Source organism: Rhinatrema bivittatum, chromosome 1 (genome assembly GCF_901001135.1).
Source record: "Rhinatrema bivittatum chromosome 1, aRhiBiv1.1, whole genome shotgun sequence".
NCBI classification, from domain to species: Eukaryota; Metazoa; Chordata; class Amphibia; order Gymnophiona; family Rhinatrematidae; genus Rhinatrema; species Rhinatrema bivittatum.
Genome location: NC_042615.1, coordinates 333,259,497 through 333,272,646, shown reverse-complemented (window position 1 = coordinate 333,272,646; position 13,150 = coordinate 333,259,497). Strand labels below are relative to the sequence as shown.

The following is a 13,150-nucleotide window of genomic DNA, read 5'->3' as shown; positions in this document are numbered from 1 at the left end:
TAAAATATAATACAAAGTTCCAGCATGTGATACAACATCCCTATTCAGGAAAATAGTGAATACATTGCACAAGATAGAATGCTTAGTATATAAACTACTTCTCTGCCGCACATGTTAATCTAGAATATCTGAGTTTTATTTATACGACAGATTGAATGAAGAAAGGTCATTTGCTCCAAGGTCAAAAGTTCTTTTACATATGATTATTAACTTCTAGCATTCTTTGCTTGATCAGAAAGGTATAATGACAGCCTATATTCTACAGCAGCATTTTCCCCAACCTTTTCAAGCCCAAAGCACGCATACATTAATAAAAATGTTATGTAGCATACCAATCCCCATGGGCTGGTAATTTGTAAATGGAGAGGACTCATATGGTCAAAAGAAGAGCTGAGGAATCCCTTAAAGTCCCACCGGTCTCTTATCCGAATTTAAAAATTAAGAGAGAAATGGGGTGGAGACACATGAACTCATCACAATGAGTCAATTTCTTCTAAATTCCAGTGTGGAAGAAAGTGTAGAAGGGGGGAAGTCAATCTTATGCGGGCAGCCAGCTTGGTTAGTTACCTTGACTGCTGCATATCACTATCAGAGCTTCTCCTGTGCTACTACTCCCAGCACTCAAAATGAGTCACATTCAGTTCAGTGCATGCTCTCCCTGTTTCACTCAGCCTGGGGATAAGACAATGGCTGGAAGGACTCAGAGGACGGGAAGAAGAGGTGGTACTGTGTGCACTATCGCCCAAATTTTTAAACGGCCACCCGCGTAAAAAACAGGGATTACGCACGTGGAATTTTCAAAGGGGCCTGGCCACGCGCGTAACCCCTGTTATGTGCAGAAGTGCCAGGCCCGGAGGAAGAAGGGGGGGGGGGGGGGGCGGAGAGGGCCGAGGCTGGAGGTGGCTGGTACAGCGGCCATTTGCCACTGTGCTGGGGAAGCGCACGCCAGCAGTTGGCCGGCACGCGCAAGTTGCTTCTGCACGCACGCATGTTAGAAAATCAGCGGGTCCATTTGATAATCTAACCCTATGTGTACAGCACAAAACAGGGACCAGCTATCCATGCCCCCTGCATGCTGCCCATTAATTACCACATTTCTGGGTTCATATTGTAGCTAGGAAGAAGATGCCTGATTACACATGTTCCCAGAAAGGAGCTCACACATGCTTAAGAGCCACTGCTGGTGTCTCTTGTTGCTGGAAGGAGCTGAGCTCAGAGGCTGGTCTGGATCTCAAGATCAATCAGTGGTGACTTTTTTCCTGGCACACACCTGATCAGGTCTGAAGGCACACTGGTTGGGAAATACAGTGTTATGGTACAATGAAGCAATGTGAAAAAATACGGACTCAGCAAACTCAACTGTCAATGTAGGTGGTACCCTTATTGGTAGATCAGGAATTAAATAAATTTAATAAAAAAACAAAACAAAATAAAAACTGTTTCATTAGAAATGCTGGGGAGCAAACTTTTATCGTGCAATGTGAGCTAGGGGCAAGGCTTTTCCTCAGCAAGGCAGAATCTGATTCCATTGCTCCTTCAATCCTTTGGCACATTTTCCTCCTTTCAAGCAATCGTTTCTTCAAGATAAAAAATAGATGACTTATTTTCAAATAAAATAATGTATATAACACTGAAAAGAGCAATTCATCTAATAAAGGCTTAAAGTAAAACATGATTATACTGACATTAGAAGCAGCTAGAGTTCTACACACTGTACAAAACTTTGGAAGACAGCGTATTATTAGATAACTGCCTTTTAATTCTTGACTTTTACTTAGTAGCTTGGGTTGCCATCATTGTAACACCTATGTATTCATGTGTTCCTCTCTTTCCTTTCTAAGAACAGGTCAACCCATGACTGTAAATAGGAATCGGTGGAATTTTCAAGTTTCAGGTTCCAGAGGATTACTGAATTGTTTTCTTTAAATGAAATGTGTTTTTCTGATTTGGAAAGAAGCTTGCTCTCAGACTTTAGTAAGTGCTAAGTTTGGATATCTGTTGTTTTCTATCATTTGTATATCCCAATGGATGATGGGATGGGGATGTATTTTTTTCTGGATTTGGAGGATCACCACTGGCTCTGGTTGCCAAAGCAGGGGTTCTGGTGCTGGGAGACATTAATCTTAACCTGTTTTTAAAGCAATAAAACCATCTTATACTATTTAATAAACGTTGCTTCCTGGCAACATCACTGTCTGTAGTTTTACTTTTCATTCCTGTTGACAAAGATCTTTTTGCACGATTTTTTCTTGCAATGGACAGGCCTGAACGTTGCCTTTTGGAACCCGTTACTTTATTTTGCCTGTGAACTGGATTTGCTTGTGTAATGTTTTGTTTATTATCTTCATTATTGTCTCCCCGAGAAGGAATAGCTATGTTCATATCTAAGCCAAGCACAGGGTGGGGTGAACTGGATGAGCTGTTGCTTTGTTTTAATTGAAGACTTTCTCCTGGACCAGATGTATTTCTTCCAGTGGTAAAGGAGTTGTTTTGTGGAGTGTCCTGATTTTCTGATGAGTAGTTTGCATGTTGTGTGGGCTCTGAATAACTACTGTCAGGAAATGAACTTCCTCTTTTTTCCCGTCGAGAGTCATCTTTTAGTGCCAAGACATTTTCTCTCGGAGGAGGTGGCGAAGGACCATCCTTACAGCACAACTTATTGATTGAAGGATATGCTCTAATCCCTCTGTAATCTGGTGGACTGCTTTCTGGGATTGCAGTTTCCTCACCACCATAGCCCCAACCCCTGCCTTCACGATGGGGTGAATTCCCTCTTATGCCCCCTGGGTAGCTTCTGAAGTACTGAGAATTTTCCAGCTGACCCGCTGGAGCTATATCTTGATTATGAAAGCTCACTTCCCGGTCCCAGGAATTTCTTTCAGAAGGTGGTAACAATCTTTGATGTGCTGGGGAATTACTTTCAATATCCCAAGCATTCCTTGAAGAATATGGTATACTCTCTCTGTGAGCATTTGAACGATATGGTACATAATCTGTTTGCCTTGGGTGACCCATGCCATAATTTAAGAAATGCTCTTCTCGCCTCCAGGTATTCATTCTGTCATACGGCTGGTTTTGAGGGTATGATGTTTGAGAGTCATGTGATAGGTATGGGGAGTTTCCTACGTGCCTTGTGGGATTTAGCATTGGAGAATGACTTCCTTGGTTCCACGGTGTGTTTCCATCATAAGGAGGGTTCTCTCCTTGACTAAATGCAAAGCCTTCAGGATAGTAGATAGTTTCATGCTGATCTGATGGAGTTTTTTGGTTTGCTTCATATCCTGGAAAGTTTGTTCCATAGTCCCATGTGCTTCGGTCAGCATAAGGCGTATGTCTTCTCTGATCAACTGGATCATTTTCAAGGTAGAAGTTATCTTCTGAGGGCATCCCACGTTGCCCTGTGTAACCCCTATAAGAGTTTTCTCTGTTTACCCATGTACTGCTCCTAGGTTGAAATGAATTTCCTTGATCATCATATGGGTAATTGTCAGGATATACATTTCTTCCTCTATATGGTGATAAATTTTGCTGCCTTGGTGGTGCTTCTTCAAAGACTGGGATGCTGCCCCGATTGTCCCAGGTGCCACTTCTATCTGAGGGCATTGTTTCTCGCTGAATGAATGGATCGACTTCTGGATATGGCACATTTTCATGGTAAATAGAGGGTCCTGTCCTAGGAGGGGAAGAGCTTCCTTCTTGACCCCAGTTATTGTGTACATTTTTCATCTGGTCTATTGGATCAATGTCTGGATGAGAAGGGTTTCTATTTTGATCCAAAAAAATGCCCTTTGGAAATTTCTGGTTTGATTGTTGCACTCCAGAAACTGGAAATATATCAGTGTCTTCTCTTGGGTAAAATGAGTTTTCATTTTGCTGGAATGATCTGAAATCAGGAGTGGGATATTTGCCTATTGTATGGGGCATGTTTGTTCTATAATCTGGCATATCCTCTCTGTATGGTGGTGAGATTCTTCTCTGCCCAGTTGGATTAATGGTGGGAAACTCTCTCATGTCTCTTTGGACTGATGGATTCTTGCCAGAATATTGGAAATAATTATCATTTCCTGATGGACCATACCTGGGATTTTGGGATATACCACTTGTTCGGTCTGGGTAATTACTAGGACCTTGTGAATTTCCTCTGCGATTTGAGGAGTTTGCTGTATTTATTGGAGAATTATGGTAACCTGAAGAATACATGTTAGAATATGATGGATTTCCTGTATGAGCTGAAAGCTTAGTTTCAGGAATTATTAGTGGGATATTCCTGGCATTTCCCTGTTGTGTATGGACTCCATATCCAGGTGAATTTTCTCTGGGTCCTAATGGGCCACCTCTAATTTGTTGTTTAACTTGAGGAAGACGTGGATGAGGATCGCCAAGTGGAGGGCGGCCTCTGTTGTATGGCAGATTGGGCCCATTGCTATTTAATGTGTTACCTCCTTGGTCTCTATGGTTTGAAACATTAACAGGGGAAGTAAAAGAAGGACTCCCACCTTGACTGGGTTTTGGAGGACTGACTCCATTGCTCGCTGGAGAATTTCTGCTGTTTGTTGTGTTTGTCCCCTGATTTGCTTCTGGTGGACTGGCAGCTGTTGTATTAGTAGTGGAAGCTGTCGAATTAGTTCCAGCATCTGGTGCGGGGCTTTCAGCTTTCGGTTCTTTCTTTGCAGGCTCAGTAGTTTCAGCAGCATCTTCGTTTTCCAAAGCATCTTCTTCTGAATTATATGGGGGTCGGGCTCCAAATCCATAATATCCAAAGTAAGGGGTCTGTAATAAAAGTGTATACATTGTCTTCATATTTTTCTGTGATTGATATATAGGTGTCTTTCATTTTAATATTTAAAATAAAAGTAACAATATCCCTTTTTTTCCATCTAGAAATCTGTTTTCCCATGTTCTTCCCTTTATGCCTTCAGTAATACATAACTTATAAGTGGTATGGATCATTTGCCCTATGAAACTAGAAAGACTGTGAATGCTTGCCATAAAAGAAAAAAAGACTAAAGTGTGTTTTAATAACAAGATATCAATATTTAAGACAGTCTTACAAAGGTTTATGGAAAGGGCTGATTAAGATAAAGGGAACCTTTTGAATTTGAGGTAAGATTTGAAAGTGCTAAAAGATACATTTGCTTAAAAATAGTTTAAAGCTAGTTGCTACAACTCTGGAATAGTCTATGGTAAGAACCAATTATAACAGTTTTGATAGAGTTATTTCAAAATAAGCTCTGCATGTTCTAACGTGGGATAATATAAATGGTTATAAAGAAATACATGTTAAATACACTGAACTGGGATCTATGGATCTGTCCTATAGACAAAATGAAATTCTAAAGGCTGCAAAATACAAGAACATCTAATTATTTTCTGCCAGTACCTAAGAGCTGGAATCTTCTCTAGTTCCTGAGTTCTTCCATTTACCCAGCCATTTTCTTTCCTGACCTAGCAACAGGTGAATGTATTCTTGCTCTCAATTCCCTCCTGTTCATTCATCTCCTTTTGCTTCTTTCCACCTTCTCAAAGTTTTTTCTTCCTCCTCCTATCATTTGCCAACTTTTCTCTGTGCTTTCTCTCTTTTCTTCCATGACCTCCACTGCTTCATGCTGATTCTCTGGCCTTTTCCCAGCAAAACTACTCCCAGCTCCCCTTTCTGACCCGAGCTTCTCTGGCCACTGAAGACTCCTTCCCTAGCCCAAGTTCATCCTATAATCTAGTCTTCTCCCTGCTGTCACTTATGCTTTTCTCAACCTATTTTTTTGTTAGCATCAATCCCTCCAAATGCCCCCATTTTCTCTCATTAGACTCTTTATCTCATTCTATCTTTTGTTTCCCTGGGAATGCTTGCTCACTCTCCAATAAGTTCCCATCTGGCTATCTGTCAGTCTTTCCATAACCTTGTTCGCAACAAAATCTTTCATCTTCAAATTCCATCTGATATATCATTTTTGATGTTTCTTTCTCTTAAACTCCATTTGATGAAACCCACCTCCCAAGGGAGACAGAAGTTAAAGAGCATGCTACCATTTAAGTGAACTGCAGCAGAGAAAAAAAAGAACAATATAGCTATGTAACATGAGCTGCAAACCCAAGAAACCCAGAATGAGATTGAAAAGGATGCCAGACCCTTTACTGTGAAGGTGCTTAAATGATCATTGACAAGATGAGTCAGAGACTCAGGTAGGGGATTTGCATGTCGCAGCCCCCTGGACTACTGCTGGTAACTTGCAGTGAAATATCACGTTAAATCAAAGGATAGCAAAATCCTAAATTACAGAACTACGACTGGAAAGGTCCTACATTGGATAATTCTGAATGAGAGAGGGATTTGTGAGAAACATGTATTGAAAAACAGTCCTAGGAAGGAAATGGAGTCTCACCCTGACTAACAAGGGGAGTCAGATCCTTGTTCTCAGACAACAGAAAAAAAAAGGCCAGGCAGGATGGAAGGGAGTACATACATTTTCTTTCCATGGACCTGCCTGGGTTTTGGCCTTTTGGCTGAGAGAAGGTGACCCATCCAGGCTGGGTAACAGCAAATGACTGGCCATCAGCTTAGTGGAGCTAAAATAACTGAAAACTGAGACTGTGGAGGGCCTGAATCACTGAACACTAAACAAGCCATGAGCCCAGTGGAGCTATAAACTCAAGCCAGGAAAATCCCTCCTACCAAGGGAGAAGAACCAAAGGACAGTGGTGGATCCAGAGGTGGAGCAGTCCCCCAGGAGGAAGGGGAGCCCAGAGGCAGATCACGAGGTGACCCTGGGGCCCCCTTGAGCAAGAGGATCCCAGCAGCAGATCAAGTGCTCCCCTTGGAGGATGTGGATGCCAGCAGCAGCTTGGGAGGTAACCCTGAGTCCCCCTTGAGCAAGGGTACCCCAGAAGCAGATCAAGTGGTCCTCCAGGAGGTTGTGGATCCCAGAGGCAGATTGTGCGATCTGCCTGGAGGCTGTGGATGCCAGCAGCAGATTGAGTGGTCTCACAGGAGGAAGGGGACACCAGTGGCAGGTCCAGAGGTGCAGTAGGGTTCCCCAGGAGGCATGGACCCCAGCTACAGACTGGGAGGTGGAGTTATTTCCCAGGAGGGCATGGAGCCCAGCATTGGCAAGGAATTTTCAGCAGAGCGGAAGTGACACCAAGGAGAAGGCAGCGGTTTAGATACAATGGACCCCCCCCCCCCCCCAGGCCAACACTGCCTACCAGCCCAGTTGCATCTTTTCACATGGGTGAGACTTGGGATAAACAAGGGAGGATAATAATAATACTTGATTAAGTGGTAAATCACACCCATTTACACCTTCTTCTCCAGGTGGAGGCACTAGGCGCCAAGAATCTGAGGACCAATGGAGTCTGCCCTAGGGGTCTCCCACCAGGTCTTCCTGGACCCAGGAATGCCCTGTGATGTAAGCGGTCAAGGGGACATTACATTGAGGGTCATGGCAATGTGAAAATATTTTCCCCAGTATGATGAGCAGGGAATATATCTTGGGATGATTTTATCTGCTGATTTCAAGGTACTGATAAAAGACAGCATGACAAGGTAGTGGCCAGAACCAGAGGGATACAAGGGTGCATAAGGAGAGACATAACTAGTAGAACAAGGAAGTAATTAAGCAAATATACAGGCCACTGGTGAGACTTCATCTGGAGTATTGTGTACAATTCTGGAAGCAATACTTCCAAAATAACATAGACAAAGTGCAGACAGTCCAGAAAAGGGCTACCACCATGGTGAGGAGTCTGCCCCAAAAACCCTGAGATGAGACTAAAGGATCTAACTATTCATATTCTAGAGGAGAGGAAAGGCAAGGGAGATATAATGAGGTATTTAAGTACATTAAAGGTATTAATAATGCATAAGAAGTAAACCTGGTTCAATGGAAAGGAGTAATCCTGTTACACTGGAATCAAGAGGTCATGATATGAGGCTCTGAGGGGTAGACCCAGGAGCAACATCAGGAAAGGTTTTTTGTTTCCCTGAAAAGAGTGGTAAATGCATGGAATGACTTCCTAGAATGGGCAGCAGTAGCTAAAATTGTAACAGACTTAAAGAGATGGGAAAAGCAACTAAGGATCCTTAGTTGCGTAAAGAGCCAATGGAAGTGTGACTTAATGGCACATATTTAAATATTAAATTGTCCTACTCAAACAATACAACAATGAGTGAACTGCTGACTTGGCTGCCAGAAAGAATAGTTAAGTGGGCAATATAAAATGTTAGAAATCCTAGTTGAAATGCAGTCAACCATTCAGCTGGATCTGCCTAGCAGGCTGTAATGCAATCATTGAATTAACTAACAGATGTGTCTGTCTGGCAGGCTGCAAGTGATTTAATAACTAGAAATTCTAGTGGAAACACATATAATTGGGAATGTCTGGCAGGCTATACAAGTGACTTATTAAACTAGCAGCTGAATCTGTCTGGCAGGCTGCAACTATAGTAATAGCTAGGGGCCCGATATTCAAAACAAGCTGAGCTGCTAAATTAAGCCCTAAGTTAGGTGCCTAGATTTGGCACCTATTTTCAGATGAATTTAGACACCTATGTTTTCAATTGAAAATTCACATAAATGTATTCTAAAGCTACGCCTGCTATTTATTTACCTAAATTTAGGGTCCTTATCAAGCTAGGTGCCTAAATTTAGGGACTCAGCCCTAGTAAATTTTCAAAAGGGCCAATTTAGGGTCTTAACTCGAGATTTTAGAAGCCTAAACTCTTTGAAAATTGACCCCTAGGATGCTAACATCAGCTGAAATTAGGCACCTAATTTAGGGGCTATTTATTAAAGATTTCTCCCCATTTTGAGTCTATGGAAAATATGCTTAATGAAAAGGTCCCTTAGAGCCCTAACTTAGGTCCCTAAATTTAGGTTCTTGGCTCTTTTTGAATATCAACCATTTAGTACACAGGCCTCTAAGTGGCTGTTTTATCAGTTTTACTCCCATGCTAAAATTACTCAGTTTTGTACCACCTTTTCCCCACATTAAAACCACAGATTGTTTCACTGAAAAATCTGAAACAATTTTTGTATGGGAACAAATATTTGATAAAATTGCATGTTATTCTTTCCTCAGAATATTACAGCTCAAACCTTTTTCCCCACAGTAGCAACATGAAACATTGATTTAAGATTTTTTGTTTCATGTTAGTGATTTTATAAAATTAGTAGTTGTGATGTATAGTATGTTACTGCAGAAATATCTCTTGTTTAAGATTTTGTTAATTATGCATGACATTGGGGGCATCATTTTTCTAACAGAATAATATACAGTATAAGTGCAAAAATAATGTTAAGTTCTCCATGCCTAAGCAAAGAGTTTGCTATCAGCGAACATATTTGCTAGATTAGGAAGATACTGAATATACAAAAGCAGAGAATCTGATGGCCGATAAGGACAAAGAGACCCACCTAGTTTGCCCAGTTGACTTCCTATTACGGTGTCATGGACTTTAGTTGATCCATGGCCTTCCCTTTCTGTCTTCACAACCAGGAATCCTCTGTGCTTATCCACACTTTTAGCCTTTATATTTCAGGCACATTTAGAATATGACTGCTTTTGCATAGCCCACTTTGGTCAGCCCAAAAAAATCCATCTAGGTCAGCAACCTGCCTATGATAGTGGCAATTGGAAGAAGTGTATAAGAAATAGAGCATTTGACTTTTTACAATGAACTGTGTGTTTTGTTTTGGGGGCGGGGTGGGGTGTATGGGGGGAGTATTATTTACCCCTTCTTCATTGCTACCGGGTGGCCGTCCAAATCCCAGTGGTATATTCTGGAATACAATCAGAAAAGTCTGATCAAAGAAATGCCGGCTTCTTTCTAGCACAAAATACAAGTGATATTTTTTCTTTGGCCAATCGTTGATTGATAGTATTAGGGAAAGATTCCTGTTTCACTAGTTTTTCTTGAAGTAACTAAAGTCAGAAATGAGATCCTTATCCAAGTAACCTAAATTGCCTACCATGATTGCTTGAACTTGCTGGTAGCTCTGAACTTGACCCTTTGCAAACAGACTGGACAGTTGCAAAGGCTCCTTTAATCTACTTTATAGCCTTTAGTTGTTTTAAAGCTGGCTTGTTTCTGTACAGCGGCTTTGCTGCCTATCGCTCTAATGCTCTATAGTAAGCTAAGGGCCTTTTTCAGAAAGGAAAGATCCCCATTCAGTGTCTAAGGAGAAGAAAATCTTTATTCATTAAAGCCTCAAATGACTGTAACAGTATGGGGCAGGCTATGGTTTCATAGGGAAGGGAACTGATGCTTTAGAAAGTGAAAAGGCATGTGGCCCCTTGCAGGCCATTAAATGATATTCTGTGTTCAGCTTTCCGAATCCTCCAGCAGGGTTCAGTGAGGTGAAATGTGAGAGGTTCTATACCCCTTATAGGATGGGGTTTCTTTTGGGCTATAAATAGCGTTTTCCACAAGGCACAAGGGGGAGAAAAATATTTAGGTGACTGAGGAGAAATGAGTAGAGAGTAGAAGCAAATGCAGGATTTGCAAGAAGGGGTCCTGACCCAAGGATTCCAAGATGCTGGGTGCTAAAGTTGGGATTTGGAAGTTTTATGAAGTCTCAATGAGTCAGAAGGTCCCACAGCTCAGCCTAAAATCTAGTGCTGAAGTGTGGTGCACAAGAGGTTGCAGGAGGAGCTGAGGAGAGGTTCCTGTCAGGATTAACTGAGAACCAGCCAGAAGGACAAAACTTCTGAGAGCTATGGGGTCTCTTTCTGTGTCTGGGGAAGGCCACAGTTTGAGCAGGGTGGAAGATACAAAGGAAGCTGTGTTCTTTTTTTTTTTCTTCAGAGGCTCTGGAAGGGAAGCAATGACCTTGATGTGAGTTTGCACTCCAGAGCTTAGCCCAAAATATTTGGGCTTAGCAGAGTGAACTCATGTGAGTAATAACTGCTTTGGGAGATTGCAAGTGATTATTCTCATGTTTGGGCTGTATGCTGCCTTTTATTCGGACTGTGATTATTTTAGACCTTGCAATGAATTATTTTTTCTCTGCTTTGGAACAACAGTTTTGGTGAGGAGCTGTAATTTTTCTTTGGGAGCGTGCAAGTCTGTCTTTGGGCCTCCAGCATGTGCTGGTCCCCACTGGACTGGATTCTGGTGTTCTCGGGTTCTGGGGCTATAGTAAGGTCTTGTTTCACTCTGCAGCTGCTACTAAAGGTGAGCTCCAGTGAAGAGGAGCCAGGAAAGGGGGGAGGTTCACACTAAATAAAACAAAATAACCTGTACCAACAGCATCAGAGTGCATGTTTTAAAAAGGTTCGTTTTTTGGCTCAGGCATTTGCATTAAATATATAGCATGGACCCAAGCAAGAGAGAAAAGGATTAAAATATAAAACATTTATTCTCACATTTAATACCAGAAATTTAATAGAAGCATAGATAAAAAAAAAAAAATTCTTACTCTTTGGAATGGGTTAAGCAGAAATCCTCTTGCGTTGTAAATCTGTGTTAAGAAAAAGTTAAACATGTATTTATAAAGCTTGCATTCTAGATCTATTGCTCTGCCATGCACTAGGAATGTCTTGTTCTAAACTGCACCTATTCAAGTTATAATTTATATGGTAGCAATAATAAAGATGGTAATTATGTGACATTGCCCGTGATACCATGACTGACATATGCCTCAATATCATTTTGTGATAGCATCTAACAATATGCAAATTAACTGATAACATTGGCTGCCAAGGAATCTATCACTGTAAGAACATGCAATAAAATATTTTTAGTCAATGAATACAATGTGAGGTAAACACCTCACACAGAGTGAGATTTTAAAAGCCTTGCACATGCAAAAATGGCCACATACGTGTGGGAGCTCTGCAAATTTTTAATAGGAAGAGCATGCATATCCAGTACATGGGCATTCCAGAGCTCCTCATTAGGTGTTAGGGGAGAAAGAGAGAGAGAGATCCTTTATAAGGCTCAGTCTGATACTCTATATATGGACCATTGTAATGGGGCACTTTGAAACGAGATGAGTTTTTGGGAGGTGGGTTGGGGTTAGGAGAAGTGTTGTTGCAGACACATTCAGAGATATTCATTGTAAAATTATCATCAGCAAAGAATTTTAGACCTTATATGTGATGAATACGAGTTGATTTGTACAATACAGCTAGTGTCGATGATAACATACCCCCTAACCCCAACCCACCTTCCAAAAACTCAACGCAATTCAAAGTGCCCCCTTACAATGGTCCATATATAGAGTTTCAGACTGAGCCTTATAAAGAGTCTCTCTCTCTTCCACCACCCGATGTTCGTCAGATTCCTGTGCCAACCAGGGAGCTGTAGCAAACTGGTGCACAAAAGATGTGTGCACAGAGCTGTAGACATACACGTGTGAAAAGCATTTTATACCCTGTATATCTGGGCACATGCGATTCTTTTAAAATCTACCCAATACTGAGTTGTTTTCTTGTTTTTTGTTTTTGTTTAAAATATTTTTTAAATAGCAACACAAGCAAAGGTCACACAAGTCAGTATTTATTAGGACTTCTGGAAGCCAATCTTCAGAAAGTTAGTGAGAGGCAAGTTATCTGTCTAAAGCTAGCCGGATAACTTATCCTGGATATCAAGCACAAAAAAATGTCTTGCTGAATATAATCACCTACAATTATCTAGCTAACTTCAGCCAGTAGGGATGTGCATTCATTTAAAACGAAACTGTAAAATTTGACGAATAAGGCTAATTTGTTTCATTCGGAGGACCCTGAAATGAATCAGGGGTCGCACGAATTAAACAAATTTTATTTGTTCGTCTCGTTTTCTACTATTGATTCGGGCCTAGATCTAGGCCTGAAGCTGGGGCCTCACCAAGGGCATAGGCATAAGTCGAGGGCCAAAGCAGGGGCTGCGATCTATGCTCGAGTGCGATGCCGGGCTATCGGTGGAGGCATGGGCCGTTGCTGGGGCCTTGACTGAGATCCCCAAAAATTAAACATCACAACAAAAAACTTACCTTATTGGTCAGGTATCTGACAAAATCTGGGTCCTGATGCCAGGGCCTAGGCCTGGACCCAGGCTGGACACCAAGATCTGACCCAAAGACTGGGTCCTGATGCTGAGGGGCGGGGGGCCCAGACCCAGGCCCTACATAGCTACCTGACCCAGATACCGGGTCCCAATGCTGGGGCCTCG

General features: G+C 41.8%; 1 protein-coding gene across 1 annotated transcript in view; it reads right to left on the bottom strand.

Moving 5' to 3' along the window:
- Window positions 1–936: 936 nt before the first annotated feature.
- ENAM (enamelin) overlaps window positions 937–13,150 on the bottom strand; it is a 52,517-nt gene continuing 40,303 nt past the window's right edge. The window contains exons 6-8 of the mRNA XM_029598197.1: window positions 11,415–11,456; window positions 9,729–9,776; window positions 937–4,770 (exon numbers count right to left, since the gene is read on the bottom strand). Coding sequence (XP_029454057.1) covers window positions 1,972–4,770; window positions 9,729–9,776; window positions 11,415–11,456 — 2,889 coding nt within the window. The 3' untranslated portion in view covers window positions 937–1,971. The remainder of the gene's footprint in view (window positions 4,771–9,728; window positions 9,777–11,414; window positions 11,457–13,150) is intronic.